Source organism: Panthera leo, chromosome B2 (genome assembly GCF_018350215.1).
Source record: "Panthera leo isolate Ple1 chromosome B2, P.leo_Ple1_pat1.1, whole genome shotgun sequence".
In the NCBI taxonomy this organism is placed as follows: domain Eukaryota; kingdom Metazoa; phylum Chordata; class Mammalia; order Carnivora; family Felidae; genus Panthera; species Panthera leo.
Genome location: NC_056683.1, coordinates 29224016 through 29247444, shown reverse-complemented (window position 1 = coordinate 29247444; position 23429 = coordinate 29224016). Strand labels below are relative to the sequence as shown.

At 44.6% G+C, this 23429-nt stretch overlaps 1 protein-coding gene across 3 annotated transcripts; it reads left to right on the top strand.

Annotated features, from left to right (window-relative positions):
• Nucleotides 1–29: 29 nt before the first annotated feature.
• Nucleotides 30–19191, top strand: PPP1R10 (protein phosphatase 1 regulatory subunit 10). 3 transcript variants are annotated; one of them, XM_042938129.1, is made up of 20 exons: nt 30–169; nt 709–1231; nt 7410–7527; nt 8212–8298; nt 8453–8588; nt 9831–9882; nt 12141–12218; nt 12603–12776; nt 12984–13089; nt 13202–13314; nt 14453–14553; nt 14813–14960; nt 15038–15196; nt 15298–15544; nt 15729–15792; nt 15893–16087; nt 16236–16311; nt 16560–16673; nt 16833–17633; nt 17929–19191. In XM_042938129.1, exons 3-20 carry the CDS (start codon nt 7421–7423, stop codon nt 18036–18038), a joined length of 2868 nt encoding a protein of 955 aa, XP_042794063.1. In that variant the 5' UTR covers nt 30–169; nt 709–1231; nt 7410–7420; the 3' UTR covers nt 18039–19191. The 3 variants fall into 3 exon arrangements, with proteins under 3 accessions (XP_042794063.1, XP_042794062.1, XP_042794064.1); XM_042938128.1 differs by lacking the exon at nt 30–169 and adding an exon at nt 219–486; XM_042938130.1 differs by lacking the exons at nt 30–169; nt 12603–12776 and adding an exon at nt 219–486.
• Nucleotides 19192–23429: the final 4238 nt, after the last annotated feature.

Here is a 23429-nt window from a genome sequence, read left to right as displayed (position 1 = left end):
ATTTCAACTGCGTCACAATTGAATTTGGCCTCAAAATTGCGTTTTTCCTAAACCAGTCATTACGATTCTTAGATCTCATACTAAGGGCTTGCGTTTTAAACAATTTTGAAGGGGATTTCGACCGACGTCTTCTCAATGCGCACGCGCCGGCCCGGTTCTACCAACCAGGGTGAGAAATGTTCTGGAGGACGGAAGTGGTGGAAGCAGAGGAAAGGGAGGTGCTAGGCTCTGCGGTCACGCGCTTGCCGGGGGGGCCAGGAAGGAGGCGGAAGAAGGTCCCGGGGGAGGAAGGGGCTGAGCGAAGGTGAAGGAAGGATAGCCAATCAGCTAGCGAGTTGTCTTTCGCGTTGGCCAATGAATTCATGCCTCGCGCACAATGTCTCGCGACAAGGGCGTTTCACTAGCATGTTTGGGCGCGTTGGGCGGCGTCCGGGTATAAAAGACTCCGCCCGAGCAGACAGCCGCCATTCTGGGGTTCGTTTAGAGGTAAGTTTGGGTGTTTTGTCGGTTGGAGGGTTAAGTTTTGTTGGTTTTGTTGGACTGAGGAGGGGGTTAGGGATGGGTTCTGTGGAGGGTCATGGCTTATAAAAGGCGGCTGTGTTCGGAATGGGACCTGGATGTGATTGGAGACAACAGATATGGTACTTTGGGTGTTTAAAGCAGCCCGTATTGATTATATCTTTCTCCCTTGTGTTCCTTTTATCCTAGGTTTGAATTTTCTCGGAGAAAGACAGGCCGGCCACGAGGAAAAAAACAAGCCGCAGCAACATCTAAGCCCTTGAAAGGATCCTGAGAGAGGGGGGAAAGGGAAAACCGCAGCCACCAGCCCAACCACTTGTGTCTTCTGCCCCTTCCCACCTATCTTGCCCACCCCACCAGCCCACGCTGCATGGGACTTGCAATCTGTGGCCGAAGGACCGTCACCACATAACTTCAAAAATAATCAACCACCCACCCTTCCCAAACCCACCCAAATTCACTCATCCAGCGTTTACTTTTTTGAATCCACTCAGAACTTTTTTTCTACGACCCCCCCTCCCTAAATGGAGTTGGGTGGGGGGAAAATGAATACTGAGTTGGCCTTCGTTTTTTTAAGAGACTTTTTGATCCAATGAGGCCCCCCAAATAATTGAGTTTTGGGTCTTGGTTGGTTGTTTTATTTTTTTTCTCCAAAATTTGAGCCCCCTCCCCCCCTGAGCCCGAGGTGCTGACGTCGCAAAAAAATTGGATAGTAAGTGTCGAATTTTCCAAAACCAGCCTTGCAACAAGAAATCAACGTTTCCCGTTGTGAAACCAAAAATAATGAGAGGAAGAAATGAGACAATAGAACAAAATAGAGAACTGGAGAAGGACCAAGCCGGTCACTTAATCTCCATTAAAAAAGGGCCTTTGGTCTAAACAGTCTTGTTCTCTCTCCCCTGCCACCTACCTTCCTGCCCTGCTGCAGGCAAGGAAAGGGTGGAGGGAGGGCCAGCAAGTGAGGATTTTGATGGTTAACCCTTGGTAATCCAGCCAATTTCCAGACTGCCAAAGCCATAAGTGTTTGCTTTTTATAAGGAGGAATGGTTAACTTCCTCGTTAGCAGTCTTCAAAAGGGTTAATGAGCTCACATACAAAAGATGGTGGATCTTGTGGCCCAGAAGTCCCACTTCTTTGTGTGTGAGACAAGCAGGGCGCCTTTCAATTTGCCAGATTAATAAGCAATCTGTACATAAAGATTGCAGGGTAAGGAGATGGGCAGAGAAATAATAGCTGGCTATGACTTTAAATGATTGTTAAATCCTCTCAATTTTAATGTAATTTGCTTGGGATATATTTGTGTGGTTAAAATAGGTGGCAATCTAGGAATAAAGATTGCAAGACACTTAATTCAGTACAAAACTATAATCTTAGTGCCAGTACATACAAGATAATGGGGAGGTAAAGAATGTTTTTAATTGTTGCAGGTTGCGCAGGTTATTTAAGAGGAAAAAAGTGATTAACATTTTAACTTGATAACGTTTTGGTGGGTGGGAATACAGTCTAATAGGGGGGTGGAAAGGTTGGGAAATGTGGAATTCAGGAGTATAATTTTAAAAGCCATTTAGTGCAATTGAATGCTAGCTTTCTAAAAGATTTGTGTCGTTAAAAGGAATTTTTTTCTTCCCTGCTTCAATATGGCGACTTTCCTTGTCCTTTTGTCTTCAAAGCGGTGTTGCAGGTTGTGTCTCGGCCCATTTTTCTCCTGTCCTCCCACCTCAACCCTATTTGTTGAGAGGGGTCCAAGTCCTCCCCCTTTCCCTTTATAGGGAGGATGGGGGTGGTCGATGGTAGCAGGTTGAACCTCAATTGCAAATTCAATTCTTCCCCACAGAAAAATGTTCTTTTAAATATTTTAATTGGTTTTATTTTCACAACTCTCTTACTCAAATTAGGTTAAAGACCATTCAGGGTGGGTGGCTGGTTTGGGGTATTTTACTGAGAAGGGTTGTTTTCTAATGTAACTAGCTGCCGGCAGAGCCGGAATAGCTTTTTTAAGTTTTCCTCTTCTCCATTACAAAATGGCGTCGTCCCTGCTTCTTTGTTGTTTTTTCTCCCCCTTTTGCCATCCAGAGCTTAGGGCCGCCCTAGAAACTTGGTCAAGGGGGAGGAGCAGCATGGAAAGGTGATGTAATCAGCTTTCTTCCTCTCCACCCTCTTGAAACTCCACCCCTGAGCAGATGCTTTCTGGACTCCCTGTGCACGCTGCTGCTAGACAGGAAAAGACATTTTCTGTATTTTCTTTAGAGTATCTTTTATATTCTTAAGAGGGAAAAGCTTATAGGGATTAGGTCTTGAAGTTGTCCATCTCCTGGGCAGCTCTAGTTTTTATATTTAACAATCAAAGCCTGTTGCTTTTATTTTCATCTTCCTTCACTCATCACAACAGCTTGGAAATTTTCCCCGCTTCAGTTGCCAGGGGTGGAAAACCAGTCAAACCAACTATACTTTAAGACTGGGAGCCTTCTGGTGGTGTGTGTGCGTGTGTGTGTGTGTGTGTGTGTGTGTATGTAGGTGTGGCGTGGTGCGGGGGATACTGGGGAAAGGAGAACTTGTGGAAGTGACTTGAATAGACAAGTGGGGCCTAATACTGAAATGTGCCCTTTCTGTCCAGGAACCAGTCCTTGGGCCTGCATTTGGTCGCTTTGTATAATGAGACGGGGGAGGGTGGGTACCTGAGGACTTCTTTTAAATCACCCTTATTCCCTTATCCCACCTCTGGGTTTGGGGATAAACTCTTTGTGTTCAGTGCTGTGTCACGTTCTCCAGTTGCTTAGCTCCTGTACATTGGTACTAGGATGAGAAGTGAATAGGAAAGGAAGCGGCAGTTGTAAACTCAAGGCAGGGGGATGCAAGCTACGGTGTCTGGTAAGCAAAACCTTTCTGGTATTACATTTCAAAACCTTCATTTCTTTTTTCCAAAGAGCCACCCTTTTTGAATTTCTTTTTCCTTCCCTTTAGAAAGAAATTCCTTAAAAACATTAATGGGAAAATAATGTCTTCATTTTTCAACTTGTGCAGTGCTTTAGCAGTTGGTGCATGTTCAAAGCCATGCCCTATCTGAGGGTGGTATTGGGTATCCTGTCCCTTATCTATCTTCCTCCAACTTTTTCAGTCAAATCTTTGTCCAACTCTCCATATACTTTTCATTTTTTAAAGTCCTGCCTTGAAGCGTGGAGTTTCTAGGCAAAATTGGAAAGCCCTTTTGAACACCTGTCCTGTGGTGACTTGGTGAGACTTCAGGGCTAATTTTCTGTTGGGTACTGATTCTCAAATTAGTGCTTAAACTTCTGGATTGGGTGGGAGGGACTCTTCCACATGTCTATTGACCACAAGTTTTTTATCTTTTAAGCAGTTTGCCATGTGCCTCTGCAGCATACCTTCCTTGGGAGCTGAACATTCTACCCATTGGGGTTCCTGATCTCTAGTGAACAGGGGATTAATAAAGAAGATCTTCCTTAACATGGGAGATAGGGAAACCACATCCATCCAGAGAACCTTGGAGAACCTGATCCTTGTAGTTTGTGGCCAGAGTTATTTTCTGGGATACTTTGCTGGCAGGTGGGGGGTGATTTTACATCCTTACTGAAAGGCAAATAAGGTTTCTGGGAGATCACTGTATCAGGTTTTCAAAAGAAGTTTAAGGGGTAGGGCTTATGCTTAGGAGAGGTAAGACCTTGTACATCACCCAAGAGACCTAATTCAGTTCACTGAGTCCTATTAGGAAATACCTCAAACACCAAGGAAAGGAAGGGTGGGGGGAGTGTAAGAGGTCAAGTACAAAACATTTTCATTTCCAGAAGTGCTAAGACTTCTCTAAGTCAAGGTAAACTCAGACTCCTTCCTTGTTATGAGTGTTGTGATTGTATTTAGAAGGGCTCTGATTTGCATAGGGTTTTTGTCCTGAACCAATTAAGTTCTTTTTTCTTGGTGATGGGTATGGAATAATTTTCGCCAAGCTAGATATTTTTCACCTTGTTAACTGAGTAACCCTCAAGGAAAACTCATTTCAGAGGCAGGAGTTGGTGTCACTTAAGGACTTTTTAAATTTCTGGTAAGAAAGGTAGAAAATTTCCCAGTGCCTTGTGTCAGTAGTGCTCATCTCTGCTTGCAAATATCCTCCATAAGAAGGAATGCACAGCTTAGAAGAAGGTGGAGATAAGGCTGGGGTTATTTCCCTCTCCCCGGCCCTTCTTATTCTGTATGTTCTATCTTGGAGGAAATTAAAAGAGCAAACGTCATGCCCTAGATTATTTTTGGTTCCAGAAAGCTTCCTCAAGCATTCATTCCAAGCTCCAGATATGACTAGGTAATGTTGACACTTAGTTATTGCCCCTCCTTCCCTGTTCAACTCCTTTGCCTTTTCCACTGTAGGCCTGTGCCAGGAATTTAGGTTCTTCATTTCTTTCCACTTGAGTGCCTTGTAGCTTCTTTCAGAATGTACTGACTTTGAAGTAAGGAAATTTGGTTGTAAGACATTTGGAGTCCTTAATTTTAGTGAAAACTAATTTGCCTATAGGAAAACCATGAGAAAACCCATTTACATTTTCTCACAATTGGCACTTAGGAGACAAAACTTAGTTTTTGTTAATTATACTTCCAAATTATAAATAGGAATAACAATGGTGGAAACCTAATATTTAATATATCTGCTTTGTCTTCTAGCTTCCCCTGATTATTCTTGCTTTTTATGAATGGGAATGAAAAAGTTGTCCCTTGTACCCATTTCCAGCAGAAGGCACTGGACAGAATTTAGCTTTGCACTCATTGGTCTCTTTCCTGGGGATGGTTATTCTCTTCTCTCTCACCCTCTTAAGTGAAGGAACATTTGAGCTCAGGTGACACTTTTTTTGTTTCTGAAGGAAGTAGGGGGAACAGTCCTGTTGATTTAGCTCGGACTTGGATATGCCAAAGGTAGTTCTCCAAGGCGATGTATATCCTACTCTTGGTTTGAATCATTGGGATCAGCTGTATTTGGCTGGAAGGGGTGTGGGGGGGTAGGTAGCACTGGTTTAAAGTGTTACTTAATTGAAGGTTTTTGTCAAATTGTGTATATTTTGGTTGATGAAATGTATTACTTTGGATTCACTCATTGCTTTTTTAGTCCCCAACAAATGGGAAGTCGGTCTATATATATCCCATTGTGTCTGTGTATCTCTTGGTATAGTAGTGTCTATGGATCACTTTATATGGTGTCTTACTACATGGGAAAAAATGCCTTTATCTCCATGTCTGTCTCTAAGAATCATCACATTTCAGTGGATTTGGCTCATGGGCTTCTAATCTTATCCAGTATTCTACTTCAGTGTTTTTTTCTCTGACCTCAGGTTCTACCTGTCTTTGTGGAGGTTCCAGGGCAGCAGCAACAACAGCACAGTTAACCCAGAGTTGCTCACCTCTCGGAATTTCTTACCTTATCTCCTCTCTATTCAGCCCACAGGTTATGATCTCAAGAACCAGCCTCTTCCCTCTTTCTGCTGCTTCTTCCTTAGGTTGTTAGGACCTATCTATTTAGAAATTTGTTGGCCTTTTTGTTGAGAGGACTAAAAGGTTGAGATTGTTATGCTTTTTGATTTGTCTGAGAACATACAGAACGAATTTATGTTATTTTATAAGAAACTTGTTCTCTTTCCTGCACAAAATTCAGTCATCGTTGTAAAACACTGATTTTCCCACCCTTCTGCTGAAATTCTGTCTGTTATCTGTACTAGAAGCAGGAGGCAAGAAGTAGTTCTTGCCTCCTTTCTACCCAATGTTAACCTTATATTCCAAATGCAAGTATTACTGAGGGGGCTTTCTTTTTTGGTTCTCAGAAGTTTATATTTAGAGGTATTGTGGATAAAAATCCCAATCAGAGCCACATTGATTCAAGATTATCTTGGGTTCTGGCCTAGAAATTGCTTCACACTTCATCCCATAACAGAGTTTAGCTTTTAATGAGCTCCTTTTCTAACCTGGTCTAAAGTAGCTACTTAAGAATTTAATGGCATTTTTCCAGCTTCTAGCTCTACTCCATTCTTTTTGCCTCTGTGGTTTCTAATTTCAGGCCTTTCTTGAAGATCTTGGATGGTGGTGTGATTTTGGAGAGGAGTAGTGCTCAGATTTGCGTCTTTGCTTTTGAAATCACAAAGCAGTCTTTCTCTTGACTTTAAAACAATAAAAACATGTACAGTATTTGGTTAATGAATGACAGTTCTATTTAAGACTGAGGAGTGCCAGCTTGATATCTTTTATGTCCATTTGTCTCCATTTCTGGGAGCTCCCCTCAACTCTCTTGAGGGAAAGTTTCTGTTACCAAGTTTTATATCACCTGCCATTTTAGCTGATTTTCTCCTGGTGCAAGCAGAGCTCATCCTACCACTTGAGGTGATTATGGCTAAATAAGACTAAGATAAAAAGGAACCGACTAATCTTAGAAGACATTTAGCCCTGTCCAAGATTTGCCCAGTTCTTATTAAACTACAGGTTTTTTTCAGGCCAAATTTATCAGCTGCTAAGTAGAAACAGGAACTAATTAAGCAAAAATGCCTTGGAATGTTGAGTGTTTTGTTACAGGCACTTGTTTTTTAGCCCTAATACAATTTAGTGAAGTTAGCTATCTAGAAGGGATGTAACTGGGAGGAAGAGAGAAAGGTGTACTGCCCAGTCCATTGTCTTCCCATTCAGTCCTGTATTAGTACCATGCTTAACTTGCCAGGGCTTTTTTTCTCAGTGGTGTGATGGTCTGTGTTGATTTTTTCATATCTAGAAAATGGTGAGAGTAGTTCAATATAGATTGAATAATTAGTCACAGAATTTTGTCACATATAGAAATGGAAGTTATTAGAGGGCATAGTGGGACTGTCCTTGCCACCCACTTATTCTGTGGGTTTGCTTTGTCCTTGTCTTAGAAACCTCGATCATGGGTTCGGGTCCCATAGATCCCAAAGAGCTTCTCAAGGGCCTGGATAGCTTCCTTAACCGAGATGGGGAAGTCAAGAGTGTGGATGGCATTTCCAAGATCTTCAGGTGAGTCTGCCTATCTTTGGATTCATTGTGAGTAGAAGATATTGTATGTTGTAATATAACCTTAAGTAAGGCAGACAGGAATGAGTGTTCTTGGAGGGGAAAGGGAGAGTCAGTGGGAATATGATTGGAATCCAATAATTTTAGAGTAAGTGATAGGAAAAGGTGATCCTTTGGTTCCTGGCCATAATGGAATTTGAATATTTGGATATCCACAGTCTTGAGGGAGTCACACTTTGGAAGGAAGGGAGCAGGGGAGCAGAATTTTTGGTTGTTTTAGGTCACATTCCTTATACCCAAAGTGTTATTTTCCCTCAGGAACCTTCCAGTTCCCCAGTGGAAGGGAAAGAACTAAACCAGTCCTGAACAGACTATGAACGGATGGCTGTTAGTGCTAGGTCTCTTGACCAGGAAGCAGAATCACGTGTGTCCTGTGTTAGAAGCAGTGATGCTTACCTCCCTGGATCAGAGACTTCAGTGTCTCCTGAATTGTCTTCCATCCTCTCATAGGTTTCCATTTCACTCTGGATCCATATCATCCTCCAAGAGGCTTGTGTGACCCTCCTACCCTGTAGCAAAGTCCCAAGTCATTAGGATTATTAATGCACTCCCACAGTTAGAGATGCTTCTGCTGAAAGAAGAGGCATTCTAGCTGCTCCATGTCTAACCTTAATTTCCCTCCTACAGTCTTATGAAGGAAGCACGAAAGATGGTGAGTCGATGCACTTACTTGAACATTCTCCTGCAGACCCAGTCACCAGAAATATTGGTCAAGTAAGTGGGGAGCTGGGCGGCTGAGATGGGAAGATGTTAGAAAGTGGGGGAGGTGAGGCCTGGGTTTCTAGATTATTGATGGGGGAGTAAGAGTGTGGGATGTGGCACTCCAAAACCTAGGAAGGTCATTACAGATTCTCCTACCTGCCTACAGGTTTATTGATGTTGGTGGCTACAAGCTTCTTAACAATTGGCTGACCTATTCAAAGACAACCAACAACATTCCCCTCTTGCAGCAAATTCTGCTGACCCTGCAGCACCTACCACTCACTGTGGACCACCTCAAGCAGGTACCTTAAGTCTTTACAACCCTAGTGCTTCCTTTTTGCATTAGCCTAACAGATAAAATACCCACAGTGGCACTGATGGCGTTGCAGTCTTGGGCCTGTGAAGGAGAGTGGTAGAAAAAAATAGGAATTTGGGGTACCTGGGTGACTCAGTTAAGTGTCCCGACTTCAACTCAGGTCATGATCCCAAGGTTCGTGGGTTCAAGCCCCGCGTCCGGCTCTGTGCTGACAGCTCAGAGCCTGGAGCCTGCTTTGGATTCTGTATCTCCCTCTCTCTCTACCCCTCCCCTGCTCATGCTCTGTCAAAAATAAATAAATGTTAAAAAAAAAAAAATTGAAAAAGAAAAAATAGGAATTTAGTATCAGAAAACTAAATTTAATAGATGTGTGGTTGGGGCACTTCATATATTTGAGCCTTAGTTTTCTCATCCATTACTGGGGTTTTGTTTTTTTTAAGTGACGTGCCACGTTTTTTTTTTTTTTTTTAGGTTTTATTTATTTGAGAGAGAGAGAGTGCAAGTGGGGAAGGAACAGAGAGAGGGGGATAGAGAATCCCAAGCAGTCTCCGTGCTGCTAGGGCAGAGCCCAGTGTGGGGCTTGAACTCCTGAAACCACAAGATCACAAACTGAGCCGAAACCAAGAATCGGTTGCTTAACCAACTGAGCCGCCCAGGCACCCCTATTGTTGGTTGTTTTCAGGGTTAAGTATGAATATGTCTACAAAGGGGTGCCTGGGCGGCTCAGTCAGTTAAAGTGTCTAACTCATGGTTTCAGCTCAGGTCATGATCTCACAGTCAGTGAGTTCAAGCCCCATATCGGGCTTTGTGCTGTTAAGCCTCTTACTCTTGGTTTCAGCTCAGGTCATGATCTCACGCCTTCATGGGTTCAAGCCCTGCAACAGCAAGCCTGCTTGGGATTCTCTCTCTGTCCTCTGTCTCTCTGCCCCTCCCCGACTCATGCTGTCTGTCTGTTTCAAAATAAATAAATTTAAGGAAAAAAAAGAAATTGTGGCTGGAGCACCTGTCTGGCTCAGTCGGAAGAATGTGTCACTCTTGATCTTGGAGTTATGGGTTCAAGCCCAAGCCCCACCCACATTGGGTATTTAAAAATACCCAATACTTAAAAATACTTAAAAATAAAATCTAAAAAAGAATAAAAGAAACTGTGGGTGAGTTTGTGCAGTTGTTAACTCTGAGAGGATTTATTTTCCTCCTGGCACTTAACTTTTCTCCCCATCTCTCATAGAACAACACCGCCAAACTGGTGAAGCAACTGAGCAAGTCAAGTGAGGATGAAGGTAGGGGCCAGTCCTTACTTTCTGTCACAGCCCTTCCTCATTACTTCTACTTAGTTAATGCCATGTCTCACTTCCATCCTTGAACTGTCCTGTCACTCCTTGCTACCTCACCTTGCTTTTCTCTTTCTTTTAAAAATTGAGCTTCTCTAACCTGTCCTCTTTTCCTGTTCTCAACTCTGAATGGGATTTGTCCATTTCTCTACTGTTGAATGTAAAACAAGACACCACACTTTAGAAGCTGATTCTTAATATCTCTTGGTGTAAAAGGTATACACTTAAAATTCTTTGGGGAAAATAGCATCATCCTAGAGAGTGTCATCATCACTCTGTTTTTCTAAATATAAAGCATATTCTGAGACTTTCAGTGTGTATTTTCTTAACAACAGATACACTATTTCTACCAGTAAACACCTTCCTTTAGGGCACGGACAGAATCCTGACTGCTGGAGTAGATAGATTATAGCTTTGGTGGCAACAGAGTCTTTCCTTTTCTAAGACAAAGCGTTGTGGACTCTTTGGCAAGGGCCATACAGTTCTGGCTTGAAGACAGAGCCTGGCTCCAGAAAGTTACAGCCTTTTCTTTAGTGGAAAAAAAAGGGGGTTATACCCAGGGTACAAACCACAAGTACAAGACACCAGTATCCCACAAGTGAGCAGTATTCTAGCAGAGCTAATCCCCTGATCAGAATACAGGCTTGCTCTTTTGGCTGAAGGGAATGGTGTGCTAGGTCCTTTTGAAAAGAGGCTTTGGTGGTTTGGGTGTGGAAGGAGCATGTAGACCTGGGTAAGCCTATCTGAAGTTCCTTTAGCTATAGAGGAAAACACAGAAAACGTACAAAGATAAAGGGTTTAACTCACAGAATTGTTTCAGTGAAAGACCTTTTCTAGCTTTCTATTCTTTTAGCTGTATTAATTCTTGGTTTTTAAGCCCTTTAAATACTGAGCACTTCTGATTTGTGACATCACAAGTATCTTTAATAATAATTTGTAATGTAAAAATACATTACAGAAGATCCTTTTAAATCATTGCCCATCTCTTGTTTCTTCATTGTCGGGTATATTGTTCTCTGTTTTCCAGTTGGCTCAATTGTATGCTGCCACTTTTGAATATAGGTGTAATTCTTGTATAATTTCTTTGGATACTGTAATTTATATATTCCTTATAGACTGTAAAGTTTCATTAGACCATAATTTCATTTGGTCCAAAAAGGTTTATAATATCCCTGCATTGGGGATGCCTTGGGGTTCATGTTGCCTTAAGTATAGAAATTGCTGGTTTTGTGAATATTTGAAAAGTTAGGTTTTAATGTTTTAAACAATCTCATTATTAAGTGAGTCTGTAAGTGAAAGTGTTGGTAAGAGGAGGGGTGCCATAGATACGTTATTTGCCAAGTACAAAAGCCAAGAGCTGTAAAGGATTTTTTAAAGTTTATTTATTTTTGAGGGGGGGAGGGGCAGAGAGAGAGGAAGAGAAAGAATGCCAAGCAGGCTCAGTGCTCTGAGCATGGAGCCTGATAAGGGGCCTGATCTCACGAACTGTGAGATCATGACCTGAGCTGAAACCAAGAGTTGGATGCTTAACCAGCTGAGCCACCTGGGTCAGACTCTTGGTTTCGGCTCAAGCCATGATCTCACGGTTCCTGGGTTCCAGTCCCAAATCCAGCTCTGTGCTGGCAGCATGGAGCTTGTTTGGTATTCTCATATTCTCTCTCTCCTTCTTTCTGCCCCTCCCTTGCTCATGCTTGCTCTCTCTCAAACTTAAAAAAAAAAAAAAAAAAAAAAGATGGATCTAAATCTGCCTCCTTTGAACTTTGTCTTTAGGCACAACACAAACTAATACTGGTTAGGGGAAGAGCATTGGCACTGGCTTCGTTCTGGTTTTCTAGCTTTCTCTTTCTCACTTTGTGAAGGAGGTTTAAAAATCTTTGGAATATAACAACCACATGAAGTATATATAAAACAACTGATGTAGTTTTTATAATGTATTCTGTGTGTAATTGATGTTCATTCTCCCTCTTCCCCACCTCTGCCCCGCCTCCCCTCCCAGTGTTGAATTGGAATAGAAGACTGCTATATGATTCATCTTTCCATTTTGAAGAGTTTGGTTTTTCAGCCTATCCCATGTTTTTCTTAAAACTCTGAGTTACTTTTTTTGTTACACAGGTTTTCACAGTATATCTTTAAACATCTCTGTTTTCTGTTATTGGAAGAGTAATATTTTTAATTACTTAGGCATTTCCCCTTACTCTCACCTGTAGAGCTCCGGAAATTGGCTTCAGTCCTTGTCAGTGACTGGATGGCTGTCATCCGCTCCCAGAGCAGTACCCAGCCTGCTGGTAAGCTCCTTAGTCTTTTATCCCTTGTATTTATTTCTTTCCCACTGGGACATGGCTTTCAGTACCTTTAGCCTGCTTCATCTCTGAGAGTCTTTCTCTTTAAGTAAAATCCTTTTCTGCTTTGTTTTTGTTTTTTTTTTTTAATTTTTTTTTTTTTTAACGTTTATTTATTTTTGAGATGGAGAGAGACAGAGCATGAACAGGGGAGGGGCAGAGAGAGAGGGAGACACAGAATCTGAAACAGGCTCCAGGCTCTGAGCTGTCAGCACAGAGCCTGACGCGGGGCTCGAACTCACGGAGTGTGAGATCATGACCTGAGCTGAAGTCAGACGCTTAACCGACCAAGCTACCCAGGCGCCCCTCTGCTTTGTTTTTTAACAACAGAGAAAGATAAAAAAAAACGTAAAGAAGAGGGGAAGAGTCGAACCACCCCTCCTGAGCGACCCTTGACTGAGGTGAAGGCTGAGACCCGGGCTGAGGAGGCCCCAGAGAAGAAGAAGGAGAAGCCCAAGTCTCTACGAACCACAGCACCCAGTCATGCCAAGTTCCGTTCCACTGGTAGGGCTGTTGACCAGTCTTGGGACAGTCTGTGGGCGGATGCATACCTAGGGTCTTGTGGTGGAATAGCCGATTTATGAAACGGCACACACATGGAAGAGGGAAGACTAGTGGGTGAAGCTTGGACTGGATGAAGATTTGGGGTTGGACCAGGGAAGAAGAGTTAAGAGAGTTCAACCCCAATATCGTGTTTTTTCCTTCCGCCAGGGCTAGAGCTGGAGACCCCATCTTTGGTGCCTGTGAAGAAGAATGCCAGTGCAGTGGTGGTTTCTGACAAGTACAACCTTAAACCCATCCCCCTCAAGCGTCAGAGGTATGGACCACATCCTGGGTTTCTGCGTGGGTTATGTCTGTGGACATGAGGGAGAAAGAAGGGGCAAGTCACGGTGAATCAGAGATGTTGTTGACCATTCCTCTTCTGACAGCACCACAGTTGCTCCAGGAGATGCTGCCCCCCCTGCAGAGAAGAAATACAAGCCACTGAACACCACACCCAATGCCACCAAAGAGATCAAAGTGAAGATCATCCCACCACAGCGTGAGTCTAAAGTGAAGGAATATACTTGGAATTGGGAACAAACCCTTTTCATGGGAATGATTGTTGGGGGGTAGGTAGGGGATTGATTTCTTCATGTCCTAAGTGTGTGTGTGTCTTAATTTTTGCACTTCTGGAGCTCCCCTTTCATAGGATTACTTAGGGGTACTTTTAGAGATGGTATTGGGAGGTATGTGACTGGTTAGGAGCACTCCCAGCTGCAGGATATTCTGTCATGTCAATGGGGGCTGGCTTCTTCAGTTATCTGAGCTCTAATTCATACTTAAAGCTACAAATTGTTTGCCTTTAAAAGAAAGAAAGAATAGGGGTGCCCAGCTGGCTCAGTTGGAGGAGCATGCAATTCTTGATCTCCAGGTCATGAGTTTGAGCCCTGCATTGGGTATAGAGATTACGTAAGATAAAAATAAAATTTTTTAATAAATTTTTCATAAATTTTATAAAAATAAAAAATTTTTTTAGTAAGAATAACAAGCATTTCTTATATGAATCCAGCATATGCTTCCTGGCACCTTGAACTTATTATGTCCTAAGTTTTGTTGTTTGTCTTGTTTTGTTTTTAATCCTTTTCTTTTTTTTTCATTACTACTATTATTTTTTAAAAGTTTATTTTGAGGGGCGCCTGGGTGGTTTAGTTGATTTAAATATCTGACTTTGACTCAGGTCATGATCGAGGCTCAGGTCACGTGAGCTCGAGGCCTGTGTCAGGCTGTGTGCTGACAGCTCAGAGTCTGGAGCCTGCTTCAGATTCTGTGTCTCCCTGTCTCTCTGCCCCTCCCCTGCTCACGTTCTGTCTCTCTTTCTCAAAAATAAATAAACATTAAAAAAAAAAAACTCCATGAAAGTTTATTTTGAGAGAGAGAGAGTGCATGCATGGGGAAGGGGCAGAGAGAAAGGGGAAGAGAATCCCAAGCAGGCTCTGCACTGTCAGCACAGAGCCCTATGTGGGGCCTGAACCTGAGCCAAAGTGGGACTCTTAAATGACGGAGTCACGTAGGCAGCCCTTATGATGTCCTAAGTTGGAGTAGGGTCTCCATTGGCCCATTTTCTGCCCAGATTTGTGTATAGGAATAGAATTGTGAAAGAGTCTAATGATTCCATGTTATGCTTTTTCCTTTTATAGCTATGGAGGGCCTGGGCTTTCTGGATGCGCTCAATTCAGCCCCTGTTCCAGGCATCAAAATTAAGAAGAAGAAGAAGGTGTTGTCACCTACAGCTGCCAAGGTATGAGCCCTGGGCAGTAGGTGTCAGTGACAGGATGTCAAAAGTAAAGTAGAAGGAAGGGAAGGGTTTAGCAGGTAGGGGTGGTTAGGGAGGACAACAAGATGTAGGCTGGGGTGCGGGTGGGAGGTTGGCAATGTGAGAGACAAAGTCTTCCTTTATAGGAACTCATGGGAGATTCTGTCTAGGACCATGGACTAATTGCCTTACCTTAACTTTGGCTTTCTTATCAGCTCATTAACTTCTTTTTCTTTCATTATAGCCAAGCCCATTTGAAGGGAAAACGAGCACAGAACCAAGCACAGCCAAGCCTTCTTCCCCAGAACCAGCACCTCCTTGTGAGCCTATGGACACAGACCGCCCAGGAACCCCAGTTCCCCCTGTTGAAGTCCCAGAGCTCATGGATACAGGTAAGTCTAGAAATTGGTTCAGATTTGGGGGTTTTCTGAAAGAAAGGGCCTGCGTCTAAAACCTCTTTTGCTTACAGCTTCTTTAGAGCCAGGAGCACTGGATGCAAAGCCAGTGGAGAGTCCTGGAGATCCTAGCCAGCTGACCCGGAAAGGCAGGAAGAGGAAGACTGTGACATGGCCTGAGGAGGGCAAACTGAGAGAATATTTCTATTTTGAACTGGATGAAACTGAACGAGGTTAGCGTGTGTAGATTCCTGTATAGTAGGTGGGTACAGAGAGTTTAAAAAGGACGTGGTTGTACTTACTTTTGCTCTTGTTTTTTTCTCCTTGCCAATAGTAAATGTGAATAAGATCAAGGACTTTGGTGAGGCAGCTAAACGAGAGATACTGTCAGACCGACATGCGTTTGAGACGGCCCGTCGTCTGAGCCATGACAATATGGAGGAGAAGGTGCCCTGGGTGTGCCCGCGACCCCTGGTTCTACCCTCACCTCTTGTCACCCCTGGAAGCAATAGCCAGGAACGATATATCCAGGCTGAGAGGGAGAAAGGAATCCTTCAGGAGCTCTTCCTGAACAAGGAAAGGTGAGCAGAACAGGGTTTACGCTCTAGGCATGAACCATATCCGTATTAAGTGCTTGGACTGCTGAGGGGAACATGCGCTCTGGGGTAATTCAGAAGGGGGTGTAGGCTAGGAGGGAATGTGAGAGCTTGAATAAATAATTTGACTATCTTTTTTTTCCCTTATTACCTGTGATATTCCTAATAGTCCTCATGAGCCTGATCCTGAGCCCTATGATCCTGTACCCCCGAAGCTCATCCCCCTAGATGAGGTGAGCGAATGCTATGTGGCAGTGGAGACTGTGATTGATTTTAATGTGTCTTTCACATTTCATTTCCATTTCAAATGGAATTGTTCTCCTGTTCTTGCAGGAGTGTTCTATGGATGAGACCCCATATATTGAGACCCTGGAACCCGGGGGAGCTGGTGGCTCACCTGATGGGGCAGGTGGCTCCAAGTTGCCTCCTGTCCTAGCCAATCTCATGGGAAGCATGGGTGCTGGAAAGAGCCCCCAGGGTCCTGGAGGAGGGGGCATCAATGTCCAAGAGATCCTCACCTCCATCATGGTAAGAGTCCACCTTCCTCATTTCCATTTTCTCTGGAATCTGCTTGTCTTTTTACGCTAATACTCATCTTCTCACTTACCCCCTCATCTGCCTCTCTTTTCTCTGCCAGTTGTTAACCTTGCTCTCTATTCACCTTGCCTCCTCACAGGGTAGCCCAAATAGTCATCCCTCAGAGGAACTGCTAAAGCAACCAGACTATTCAGACAAGATCAAGCAGATGCTGGGTAATCACCAGGGCCAGCCCTGGGGCCTGGGGGGAGAAAGCCTACTTTGGGGTATGGGGAGCAGGGTTCACAGACAGTGGTGAGCCAGGGGTATTGCTGCTAGATGGGGAGGGGAAGACTGGATAGAGCATTGCTCTGCCAAGTTGGTCTGAGAGGGCCAGAGGGGCGTACCTAAGTAGGAAGTCATGCCACTCTTCTAGAATCCTCTTGCTGACTGTTCTTTTTTTTTTTTTTTTTTTTTTAAATAGTGCCACATGGATTATTAGGCCCTGGTCCAATAGCCAATGGTTTCCCACCAGGAGGCCCTGGTGGCCCCAAGGCCATGCAGCACTTCCCCCCTGGACCTGGGGGACCTATGCCAGGTAGGTAGTAAACGAGAGGTTGGAATGGGTTTACCTGCTTGATTTTGGTATGGTAATAGTGTAGGTTGACCAAAAGGTGGGAGGAGATAGTTTAGGCTGGGAGAGGCTGTCCCTGAGTGTAACAGGTAACTGTTGCTGTTTCTGTTTTCCCCCTAACAGGTCCTCACGGAGGCCCCGGTGGGCCAGTGGGTCCACGTCTCTTGGGTCCCCCACCCCCTCCACGAGGGGGTGATCCCTTCTGGGATGGCCCGGGTGACCCCATGCGGGGTGGCCCAATGCGGGGGGGTCCAGGACCAGGTCCTGGACCGTACCATAGAGGCCGTGGTGGCCGAGGAGGAAATGAACCTCCTCCTCCTCCTCCCTTCCGAGGGGCCAGAGGAGGTCGCTCTGGAGGAGGACCCCCAAATGGAAGAGGGGGCCCTGGTGGGGGCATGGTTGGAGGTGGTGGGCATCGTCCTCATGAAGGCCCTGGTGGGGGCATGAGCAGCAGCAGTGGCCATCGTCCCCATGAAGGCCCTGGCAGTGTCATGGGTGGTGGGCATCGCCCCCACGAAGGCCCTGGTGGTAGCATGGGTGGAGGTGGGGGACATCGTCCCCATGAAGGCCCTGGCGGTGGCATGGGCAGTGGCAGTGGACATCGTCCCCATGAAGGCCCTGGCAGTGGCATGGGCGGAGGCAGTGGACATCGTCCCCATGAAGGCCCTGGTGGAGGCATGGGTGCTGGTGGCGGACATCGCCCCCATGAAGGCCCTGGTGGGAGCATGGGTGGAAGCAGTGGACATCGCCCCCATGAAGGTCCTGGACATGGAGGGCCCCATGGCCACCGGCCTCATGATGTCCCTGGTCACCGAGGCCATGACCATCGAGGGCCACCGCCTCATGAGCACCGTGGCCATGATGGCCCTGGCCATGGAGGAGGGGGCCACCGAGGGCATGATGGAGGCCACAGCCATGGAGGAGGTGAGAATAGTTCCTGCTCCCTGTATGGTTTTTGGTGTTCCATACAAGTTGTTGGGGGAGCATTAGTACCCCAGGTGTGCTAGGCCAAACATGAGGTCACCTCATTCTCAGCATGCATTCAGTTCCTACCCTTTGCCCTTCCCCCAAATCCATAAGATTCCAGGTCTCCCTGAAAGAGAAGTTTTCAGGATGCTGTGGATGGGGTGGGGGTGGGGGTGGGAGGAAGTGGGGGTGAGGGTGGCATTGACCTCTGTCTGCCGTTTTTTATCTAACCATTCCACCGTCATTTCCACAGACATGTCAAACCGCCCTGTTTGCCGACATTTCATGATGAAGGGCAACTGCCGCTATGAGAACAACTGTGCCTTCTACCACCCGGGTGTCAACGGGCCCCCTCTGCCCTAGGGACCACCTCCTCTGCCCCACCCACACACACCCCTGTGGACTGCAGCCTTGCTCCTTCTACCCTGTTATGGCTTCTGTGAGGCCCACTTTTCCCCTTTCCCCAGCTGATGAGGAGCCGGCCCCCTCAGTTCCCACCTGCTTGGGTTTCTGGGGGTTTTCGATCACTGGTGCGTATTGATGTACATATTTTCCTCCAGTCTGGGGAGGAGAGACTGGATACATTCTGTACCCTGGACTGCTGAAGAGAAGACCCAGTTGGCTTCATTTTTTGAGGAGATTTGCCCTATAACCCCAAATCCCTTTCCAGTATTGCCCTTAATGCCTGAGAACCTAAAGCTGGTTATCCTGGAGAACACCTCTAACTCTCCTATTGTGGGTCCTCCACATGCACACACAACTGACATGGGATCAGCTGCACTTATGAAATCATCCCAGCCAAGTTCATTATTCCTCATGGGGGTGGGGAGATGGTAAAAGGGGTATTATATATCCCACTGCACTGAGAGGGCTCAATTAGGCTGGATTTGAGTTCTGGAAAATATCATCCCCACTTCTGCCCTGACACAGGCTTTACATTGAGTCCTTTCTCAAGACTTTGCAACCTTCTGTGAACACCCAAGTCTGCATCATGGGTCTGTTAGGTTCAGTGATGGCCAATTCACATCTGCATCCAGTGGAAGTTTTAGCTGGTATAGGTAAGGCTGCTGGTGTTGGTCCACCCTTGCCTACAACTCATTCTGGAAACTTTGTAAAACACTTCAGTGAGACCAGCTTTTCATCAACTTGCCCAGCACGCTGGGCCTGACAGTCACACTACATGCACTGCCTTCAGGAGTTGGCGCACTCTTTGCCCCCACCTGGAACCTTGTTGGTGTGAGGCCTCTGGCTCCCTTGCCCTGTCAGCCACCTCTGAATCCCACCAGGTGCCTTCCTGGGTGGGTGCAACAAGCTGACTTGCCCTTCCCCAGCCCTCTCCTTCACATGTCTCGGCATCAGTTGTTTTCTGTGAAAACAGTGGATTGGTTGGCTTTTGTGCAGGGTCTTGGGTTAGAGCCACAATGGATTTGAGGGATGAGTATTTTCTTTTTTTCTTTTGGTTTTGTATATTTTGTACATTAATAATAAACAGTGGAAAGAGAAGCAGCTTATTTAACCCCTAGTGTGTTTGGGCTCTTTGTTTAAAACCCAGCCATTATCTGCTGTTTGAGGTACATTAGGACAAACATTTGTGGAGTGTGTTTTCAGTTCTTGAGCTAACATTTATTCTGTGAGGTCAGTGTTGGTATTAAGTGAAACACTTAAGGAATATTTTGAACATAAAACACCCATAGGTACAGAGTAAATCCCATGGGTCAACATTCTTTGAGTAAGCATTGGGACCTAGGGGAACACAGCTTTTCACAGATTACTGGAGCTACAGATGGTGTAGGTGGACATTCACTTCAACATCCCTGTGGAGTTGCTTAGGGAAGGAATTTAAGTGAGGGTGGGTGAAAGGAGGAAAAGCTGGTGGCTCCTATTAAGAGCAGTTCCAGTGGAGAAAGTGAAGAAAAGCAGAAAATGTACGCTCCTCCTCCCCCAAGAAGTGTCTTTGCAAAATAGAGGTCACTATACTAAGGCTGCTGCTAGATGATCCTGGATTTTTTTTTTTTAATTATTTTTTAGAGAGTGCATGAGCAGGGGAGGGGCTGAGGAGAGAGGGAGACAGAGGATCCAAAGCGGGCCCTGTGCCAAGAGTGGAGAGCCTGATGTGGGGGTTGAACTCGAACTATGAGATCATGACCTGAGTCAAAGTCAGATGCCCACCCAACTGAGCCACCAAGGTGTCCTGATGATGCAGGATTCTTAAGGGCAAGTATTGAGAGCCTAGTTGATGGAGTAAGATTCTTGGGGAGACAGGTCTTAGAGATCAGAACATAGGATTACTACAAATAATAAGTTTTGCTAATTTTGAAATGGGAAATTAGAATTATAGTGCATTTTGAGGAGGAAGGTGGGGATATTGGGGCATGGGTTAAGAACAGTGGTCTTCAGGAGCACCTAGCTGGCTCAGTAGAGCATGTGGCTCTGGATCTCTAGGTCATGAGTTTGAGCCCCATGTTGGGCATAGAGATTTCAGAGAAAGCAGCTCGTTTTGGGGCACCTGGCTGGCTCAGTACAGCATGCAACTTGATCTCGGGGTTGAGCCCCACACTGGGCACAGATTAAAAAAATTTTTTTTAAAAAGGAACAGTTTTCAACCTTTTAGTGTTCATCAGAATCAACTGAGGGGCTTATTAAAAGACATGAGGAATGGGGTCCAGCAAATTTTCTAATTGAGTAGTTCTGGGATGGATCTAGAGATTTTGCATTTCTAACAAGTTCCCATGTGTTGCTGATGCTGATCTGGAAAACACTGAAAGACACTGCCCTAGAACACAGGATTGGTCACACGAGGGCATAACCTAAATTTCACAGGTGTCATTTACATTTAGCAAGGCCAATGGGGCTAATTTTATCTTCTCTTTGCTGAGTCCTCAGAGGGGTTGTGCCCAGTCAGCGTATACAAGCTCTGTGCACTTAGGACCTGAGAAAAGCACCTAAAAAGAGGTAAAATATGAGGTAAAAAAAAAGATTTAAAAATAAAAAATAAAATATGAATGAAGTAGGGGTGCATGGCTGGCTTGGTCAGTGGAGTGTGCAACTCTGGAGCTTAAGGGTGTGTGCTGGAGCCCTACGTTGGGGGCAGAGATTACTTAAAAATTTTTTAACGTTGAAAAAAAAAATGTAGTAGTACCAGCTCAAGTGGAAAAATCTAGTGGGCCACTCTCTGGCTTGTGCTTCCCTATCTCTGGCATCAAGCCACAAGAACTTTTAGAGCTCAAAGTTTTTTCTACGTTAATTTAAAATTTAGTTCAGCCATTTTTCTTTCAAATTCTCCATGGAAATCCAAAGCGACCCATTTCCATGCCTTCACCAATTCCCCTGCAGGCACTTCTCTCCATTTCAGCTGGTCTGTTCTTCCTTTCTGCTTCCATTCCCCCTGCCCCTGAAATACCCTTTCAACTTTAGACATTCTCTGTCAACCCCACCCAAAGCACACCAGTTCCATCTCCAATTCTAGATCATCACTGTTCTAGTTTCCCCATTCCTGCTCCTGGGCAGTAAACCTAATGTTGCAAAAAACACAAATCCTACCATCTTGACACCAACTCAACACTTACTGAGCACCATTTCCTCTTCACCTGAAAATATCTGAGCCTATGTGATCTTCCTTTCCCAGAGGAAGAAGGGTATCAGTTTCCAAGGCAGTATCTAACCCTCTCTCAGCATCTCCTCTACCCACTCAACTATTCACCCAGCAGCCAGAACAATTTTGTAAAAATCAAAACACGGGCACCTGGGTAGCTCAAATGGTTGTGTCGGACTCTTGATTTTGGCTCAGGTCATGATCTCCTGGTTCACGAGATGGAGCCCCACGTTGGGCTCTGTGCGGACAGTGCAGAGCCTGCTTGGGTGTTCTCCCTCTCTGTGCCCCTCCCACTCTTTCAAAAACAAATACACATTAAAAATAATAAATTCTCACCACTGTGTGAGAATGGCCTCCCATTGCTCCTCAAACAGTATCCCAACTCACCATCAAGGCTTACGGCTCTGAGTGTCCTGGCCCCTGCTCTATCTCAAGCTGCCTATCTTGTCTATGTCAAGCTCTTCTGGCTCCAGGGTCCCTGAAACACTATGGTTTCTTCCCTGAGGGCTCTTCTTTTCCACTCACCTAGTTCCTTCACTACCTTCAGGCCTTGGCTTTAATGTTATTCCTGAGAAGTCTTATTCACTGGATTTAAAGCCCACCCCCTACCCTTTCTATCCTAGCTCCAAAGGCAGCAGAGTTCCTATCCTTGCACTAACAGAATCCCAAGCGATGCTCATGCTGCTGGTCTGGGACACTTTGAACATCACTACCCAGAACAGCCAGTTCGGTGTCCCAGTTGTTGCATTTAGCACTGGCCACAAAATGGCAACTTTGGATACTCCCATGCTGTATGGCCACAAGGCTCATTCCTGGTTTTCACTTTTCTTATTGTAGTTTCTTACTGTAGTGTACTGGCACTATTTCCTAAAACCTCTTTGTGTGTTCCTAAAACACAGTGCTATCCTGGCTCTCATGCTCTTCCAGGACTCACGCTTTGGTTACCCTGTCCACATTTTACACAGAGGGAAAACATCCAGGACACTGGAGTCAGCTAAACAAGAGCCATCATATCAGCAACAACCATCTCTGTTGAGGGGAGATGATTGTGGGCAGGTCGGTGTCCTCTGTTTCATTAGGAAGGTATGCAGAAGAATCTCTGCTTTTCAAAACCATTTCTATGGTAGTTATTATGTACATTAGTGCATGACTTATAGATAATAAAAGTTGTCTATGAGTAAGAATATTTGTTAACAAAATTCCATTTTCCAGGCTTTGGGTTATCCATACATACTGTACCATATAAACCATATTTTTTGTTCTTTTTGCATTGTATTTTTTTGCCCACATTTAAGTGCATTATTAATAACTCCATTACTAAGTATGTATATTGAAGGAAAAAGTACAATTTGTGTCCATGTATGGAAGCTGTTTTGAAGCATCAAGTACTTGTAGTGAAGTTGATAAAAAACTTGAAATGCAAAATTTTGGTATTCGTTTTATAAATAACATTCCTATATATTTTATGCATCATCTCATCTAGACCAGTGAACTGAAAAGTGTAGAGTGTAATGTGAAACACATCTAACAAAAAAATTTAAAACACTTTAGAAAATAATTGCCTAATCCCTTAATAATCCTACAAGGTACTTTTTTTTTTTTTGGTTTATTCATTTATTTTGAGAGTGCACAAGCAGGGGAGGGGCATAGTGAGAGAGGGAGAGAGAGGAACCCAAGTAGGTTCCGTACTGTCAGCACAGAGCCTGATGCGGGGCTCCATCTCACAAACCATGAGATGGTGACCTGAGCCAAAATCAAGAGTCAGTCAGTTAAGACTGAGCCACCCAGGTGTCCCTAGGTACACACTTTCAATCTTTTTACAGATGAGAAAACCAGTACCAAGAGGCTAAGTAGCCTGTCCAACATCATACTGTTAGTAAGTAGACTTGAAACCTGGCTCCCATTACTTCACATAATTGTGGAAATTACTTTACATAAAACATCTTACTCAGGTGCTTGGTTTAAGACCCTGATTTTTTCCCCTCAAATTCCATAAGAGGAGTAGTTCCTTTCTAATTTGAGATGTTCCCTAACAACACTATTTCCACACCAAAACTACAAAATCTGTACCTCAGGCTATTACTTATTCACTTGGTCAAAAAATAGTCTCCCCAAAATAGATATCCAAGCTGTCAGACTTAACCAAACAGCTCCTCATATTC

Bases quoted from the DNA above. Each gene is read 5' to 3' on its own strand.
- PPP1R10 (XM_042938129.1), top strand. From the start codon at position 7,421: ATGGGTTCGGGTCCCATAGATCCCAAAGAGCTTCTCAAGGGCCTGGAT. The intron at 15,793-15,892 runs GTGAGCGAATGC...CTGTTCTTGCAG, and splicing joins AGCTCATCCCCCTAGATGAG to GAGTGTTCTATGGATGAGAC. The intron at 16,312-16,559 runs GTAATCACCAGG...TTTTTTAAATAG, and splicing joins CAAGATCAAGCAGATGCTGG to TGCCACATGGATTATTAGGC.